The sequence below is a fragment of the Octopus bimaculoides genome, chromosome 28, assembly GCF_001194135.2.
Source record: "Octopus bimaculoides isolate UCB-OBI-ISO-001 chromosome 28, ASM119413v2, whole genome shotgun sequence".
Taxonomy (NCBI): domain Eukaryota; kingdom Metazoa; phylum Mollusca; class Cephalopoda; order Octopoda; family Octopodidae; genus Octopus; species Octopus bimaculoides.
The window spans coordinates 10,472,063-10,478,479 of NC_069008.1; the positions used below are offsets into that span (position 1 = coordinate 10,472,063).

Sequence of the window (6,417 nt, forward strand, 5' to 3'; positions counted from 1 at the left end):
GTGCAACCTGATCACCTCTGCAGGTCAAACTCCCAACCCATGCATTCCTGTTGCGACACTGATTGTGCAGAACTAGGTTGGGTGTGAAAACCAACTTTAAAGTATAAATATAGATTTTTTTTGAATCAGCAATGTTGTGTTCGGTCAAGTCCTATTTGGGGAGAAAAATCAATAAACTGATTCTTTATGGGGTTTTCCATTCAATCAGGGTGAAAAATCGATAAACCGATTCCTTACAGGATTTCCCACTAAAATTGGCTACACCCCATTTTCAACCATAACTTTTACCAATTTTAATGTATTTTGTTCAAACTTGATGCTGGCATTACTTAGGACTCATGGAATCTTTGAATGCTTTAAGTTCTCCTTCTCCCCACTCCCCCAAAAAAACAATCGATGAGTGGAAAAATCGATAAACCAATTCCTTATGGGATTTCTCAATCAAATTATCTGCAACCAATTTTCAGCCAAATGTTTACCAATTTCAATGGATTTCGCTCAAATTTGACGTTGGTGTTACTTAGTTTGGTTTGAAACAAAGTAATTGATTAGCTTAATAATCCTAACTTAATCCCAGACAACGCCAGGCTATACTGCTAGTTATTTAATATATCCTTCAATCTAATACCTAACACGTCCTATATTTTATTGAGATATTATTCAATGAGCCAGACCAGGTATGAAAGACTTTAGCAGAATATTAGAAAAGAACAACACTGCTTGGATGACAGTAACACTCAAATACAACTATCACTTTATGTTAAGACAAAGAACCAGAAACATACATAAGCTCACATACACACGACAAGTTTCTGACAGTTTCCATCTACCAAATCCTCTTGCAAGGCTTTTACTGGTTTGGAGGCTATAGTTGAATTCATTTGCCTGAGATGCCATGCAGTGGGACAGAACCTGAAAGCATGTAGCTGGTTATGCAACACTGGCAATGGCCGCATTACCTCTGTGAGGCCCAACACTTGACAAGTGCTTTTTATGTGCCACCGGCATAGGTGCCAATTATGTGATACTGGCATCGGCCATGACAACGACTTCACTTAGCTTGATGGGTCTTCTCAAGCACAGCATATCGCCAAAGGTTTCTGTCACTAGTCATTGCCTCTGTGAGGCCCAACATTCGAAGATCATTCTTCAACACCTCATCTCATGTCTTCCTGGGGCTACCTCTTCCACAGGTTCCTTTCACAGTTAGAGATCAGCACTTCTTTACGCAGCTGTTCTTGTCGATGTGCATCACATGACTATATCAGCGCAGTTGTCTCTCTTGTACACCATATCTGATGCCTCTTATGCCCAACTTTTCTCTCAAGATACTTACACTGATAGTGCACATCCATCAAAGCACACTAGCTTCATTTCTTTCAAGTTTACGCATGTCCTCAGTAGCCACAACCCATGTTTCACTACCATGTAGCACAGCTGTTCACACACTTGCATCATACATTCTGCTTTTCACTCTGAGGGAGAGGCCATTTGTCGCCAATTGAGGTAGGAGCTCTCTGAACTTTGCCCGGCCTATTCTTGTTCTCGCAGTTACGCTCTTGGTGCACCCACCTCCACTACTAACTTGATCACCTAGATAATGGAAGCTATGAACTACCTCTAGTTTACCACCTTGGCATTTGATAGAGTCGATTTTTTGTACATTTTTAGTGTTTATTGTACCTGTGTGTCTTCCACACACAAAAGCTATTTTCCCTGTTAGCCTTCCTCTGATATTGCTGCACCTCTTATGTGTCCATAGCTCACACCAGGTGCACCCATGCCATTGCTACATATCAAGCAGGGCCATCTACCTGAGAGGATTTGTGATTTGTCTGCTTTCCTACTTACTAAGACTTTGGTTTTTCGTAGGTTAACTCTAAGGCATTCTGATTCTAGACTTTGCTTCCACATCTGAAACTTCTCCATTTTTTGTAGTGATTCCATATATATATACATACACACACAGACAGACAGACAGAGAGACAGACAGACAGACACACACACACATATATATATATATACACATACATAATACAAACATAGATATACAATGGGCTTCTTCAAGTTCCATCTACCAAATCCATTCACAAGACTTTGGTTGGCTCAAGGCTAGTAGAAAACACTCGCCCAAGATGCCCGGTTGCATGCTGTGGGATTGAATCCAGGACCATGTGGTTGGGAAGCAAACTTCTTACCACACAGCTTGACAAGTGTTTTTGGTTTGTTTACATGTTTATGGTTTGGCAAAAAGAGACCAACAGTGTAAGCACCAGGTTAAAAATAAAGGTACCAGGGTTTTATCTGAGAGAAGAAGCCAGAGGATGGTAGAGAAGATTGAAGCAGCAGACAGAAGAACTACAGAAAAAAAGAGAAAACAAAAAACTTCAAACAAACAAATAAACAAAACTCTACCTGGAAATCTTGCTATATCAATTTTACGTGTAAACATATACTGCAATGTTTGTACTTGACTGCTGTAGGCACCATTTAAATCATGAGAGAAAGGACAAAATACATGTCTCTCAGTGCAGGTTACAGAGGTGAGTGTATTTGTTTTCTTGCTGAAGGACTGCTTGCACATGTAGCTGATCTTCGTTAAGGAAGGCTGTGTATCTACCTGAAATGATAGAAGAATTCAAAACTAATGTCTGTTCATTGTGTGAAAGTTGTAAGTAACAATGGATGCAAACATAGTTGAATGGTTAAAAAATTTACTTTGCGATCATTGAATTTCAAGTTCAATTCCCAACAGCATGGCATCTTGGGCAAAGTGTCTTTTTTTACAAATAGACTCAGGTCATCTCAAATCTTGTGAGTGTAACTGGATAGATGAAAACTGTGTAGAAGCCCAATGAATGGACTTTACCAGTAATTCACAGGTTCAGTGTTGCCACATATTGAGTCATGGGGATTCAAACTAAAGATGGACACAATCTAATAACTGAAAGAAGTAAAAAAAATAAAATAAAATAAAATAAGTCTGCTCAATTCAGCCAGAGATGACCTAGGGCTAGATAGCAATAACAAGCATGGAGGGTCATAGGGGGAATAGCTATGATCATAAGTCTGCTGAAACAGTACTGGTCTAGGGCTGAACAACTGCAATAGTACAACTACTCATCCATATATAATGAGAAGGGGCAGATGGCATGTATCTCTTCTTTAACAAGACTTGTCCCTGTGTCACACTTTTGCCTCTCAGGATCTGATACTCCCCCAATGAGTATTAAGGAGTATTAAGGGGTGGCGTTCTTTTTTTTCCATTCATTTTCTGGTGCCCTCACAAGTACTGGTGACTGGAAAAAAATTATTCAGCCTTGAAGAATTTTTAGTTGAATGAACTGACCCCAGTACTTTTATTTTAAGCCTGGTATTTATTCTATTGGTCTCTTTTGCCAAACCGTTGAATTACAGGGATGTAAACAAACCAACACTGGTTGTCAAGTGGTGGTGGGGGACAAACACAGACACAGAGACACACACAGATAGACATATATATGAGACTGCATGGCTTAGTGGTTAGGGTGTTGCACTCACGATTGTGAGACCATGATTTCAATTCCTAGATTGTGAGGTGCATTATTTCTTGAGCAAAACACTTTATCTCACATTGCTCTGTTATCTCTTCGACACCTGATTCATGGTACACTGTGCACCTGTTCAGACAACGTTGATTTTATAGAGAGTGAGTGAAATAATGTACAACACATACATTTGATCACTATAAACAAATCATTTGTGCAGGTTGTTCGGCAAAAAAGCTTAACATCATATATTTATACACATATATAAACATCACTAGGGGAACTAAGGGTACTGATCAGCACCAGTATTGCTAGAAAAAAGAGTCAGAACAACTCTTAGTCAAGAGAAGCACTTATCTAATGACTGACAAGGGAGACTAGCCATATCATTGATGATTTCAGATCTGATTAATCCTCATCAGTGACTCTCACCTGGTTGCTGAGGGTTAAAGCTAACTCACCATGTCAGTTTTTAGAAAACAGCATAGGAATCAGAGGCTGATTCCATAAATGCTAAAAGGGAAAATTATAAATTATTAGGGCGCTTTTTCAAATTGTGAAAAGTCACCCTAATAATTTATATACACGACAAGCTTCTTTCAGTTTCAGTTTGCTAAATCCACTCACAAGGCTTTTGTTGGCCCAAAGCTATAGTAGAAGACACTTACCCAAGGTGCCATGCAGTGGAACTGAACCCAGAACCATATGGTTGGGAAGCAAGCTTCTTGCCACACAGCCACTCCTTTTGTCTTTTAAATTCACTTGCAAGCTTATGGTTGACCCTGGAATGTAGAAAAAGACACTTGCCTTCCAAGTAAGGCAATATTTTCCCATGCTCAGATATGTTCTCACAGAATATTCAAAATGAAAGACACTTGTTCATATGACAGTGACAACCAGTTCACCATAATCATGTGATGTCAAGACAAGGAAACACAAACATGAGATGTAATTTGAGAAAGATTTGTCTGCTATTTCTAGCACATTGAGTGCCTTCATAGAGGTTTCCTCTTAGTTTATGTATATCTGTATATTCATGTGTTATTAGTAGAATGAACAAACATGAAAGAAAGAAGAGAAGAAAAAATGAAAGAATAGAAGGGAAAATGAAAGAAAAGAAGCAAGAGGAAATGAAAGAAAGAAATGGAAGAAAAAAGAAGGCATGAAAGAGAGAAGAAAGACACTGAGAAGAAACCAGGACAGAGTATTACTTACTGTATCATCACCATAGTTGACTGAGTGGACAGTGTTTATGTAATGTTGACGTCCCTCACAACTGTCCAGGTCTTTCTTCTTAGTAACTAAATAGGACAAACTGTTGCTAAAGGGATCCACTTCATAGTGGGTGAGGCACTTGCCTAAGACATCTGTCTGAAAAAAGAGAGAGAAAGAAAGAGACAAAGAGGAGTCAGTGACAGAATATATAGTGAAGAGGTGGTGGAGGGATTACATCTCATGCAAGAAGTTATCTATCAAACTGGAAGTTACCTAGCAAACAGGAAGTCACCTATGAAACAGGAAGTTACCTATCAAACAGGAAGTTATGTCACAAACAGCCTCTCAGTAACCAAAGAAATGGAGGACACACTGTGTGGAGTCAACTTGACCCATTGTCACAACCTGTAAGTAGTTTGGGGTGAGGTATCATCTTTGGCTGGTGTCCAGAGAATTGAAGAAAAGGTCCATGAATATCTGACACACACCTTTCTTTAACCCTTTCAATACCAACCTGGCTTAAACCGGGTTTTCATATTTTCAATAGTTCTGAATTAAAATCTTCCACGAAACCTGAGTCACAATTTATGTTCCTAACACTAGCTTAATGATAACTAAGTTATTTTATTAAACTCTTTGTTATATTTAAAATTAATTAAAAGAAACACAGAGTATCTCAACAGAAATATTGTAACAAAAGGGTTAAAAGGCAGGACTAACTAGGAGACACTACTGTGAGCAAAGAGACCAACATTGAAGATAGGGTAACTAAGGTGCTGCTGAGAGGTGGGGGATATCTTGTGTGCACATCCAAATTATATCATGTCTAATACAGGCTTATGCTTGGTGACAAGAAACCAAAAGAAGAGTTGCACTTTGGGAACATGGTGAAATAGTGCAAGCTACTCCAGAACAACTGGCAAAAGATCACATTGGCTGGTGCTCATCCTCAGCCAATAAGAGTGAAAATTATACAAGCATACTGACTACAAGAAGCAGACAAACTGCCAAAAAACCTACAGGTGTCAACCATCATGACAATCAGAAAAATGCAGTGAAAAGATTTTCATGGCTAAATATTTAAGAAGTTTGATGATTGTGTGGCATCTCTGACAAATGTCTTCTATAATAACCTTGGACCAATTATTATTTTATGAATGGAAATTGCAGACAGAAACTATGCTGAAGCATATACAGATGTATGTATCCATGTTTTCTGTTTTGCTTTTTAATTTAGAGTTAATTTTGACCAGCCACCTGCTTAGTAGCAAGGTAATGAAAGAAAGCATCTTGTTTTGTTCATCATTCTTAAGAAGGTTTTATGGATTTTTATTGTCTAAGATATTATGATCATTTGTAGTGTATAAATGAAGGATCAATGTTCTCTCCCCATAACTTAAGTTCAACCATACTTTGCTCTCATCATCATCATCGTTTAACGTCCGCTTTCCATGCTAGCATGGGTTGGACGATTTGACTGAGGACTGGTGAAACCGGATGGCAACACCAGGCTCCAATCTAATTTGGCAGAGTTTCTACAGCTGGATGCCCTTCCTAACGCCAACCACTCAGAGAGTGTAGTGGGTGCTTTTACGTGTCACCCGCACGAAAACGGCCACGCTCGAAATGGTGTCTTTTATGTGCCACCTGCACAAGAACCAGTCCAGGGGCACTG

At 39.0% G+C, this 6,417-nt stretch overlaps 1 protein-coding gene across 3 annotated transcripts in view; it reads right to left on the reverse strand.

Moving 5' to 3' along the window:
* The window catches only part of LOC106873345 (uncharacterized), a 253,626-nt gene that overhangs the window by 157,118 nt on the left and 90,091 nt on the right, over positions 1-6,417 (reverse strand). For all 3 annotated transcript variants that reach the window (XM_052977316.1, XM_014920673.2, XM_014920674.2), the window contains exons 5-6: positions 4,743-4,898; positions 2,416-2,620 (exon numbers count right to left, since the gene is read on the reverse strand). In XM_052977316.1, the coding sequence (XP_052833276.1) occupies positions 2,416-2,620; positions 4,743-4,898 (361 nt within the window). The remainder of the gene's footprint in view (positions 1-2,415; positions 2,621-4,742; positions 4,899-6,417) is intronic.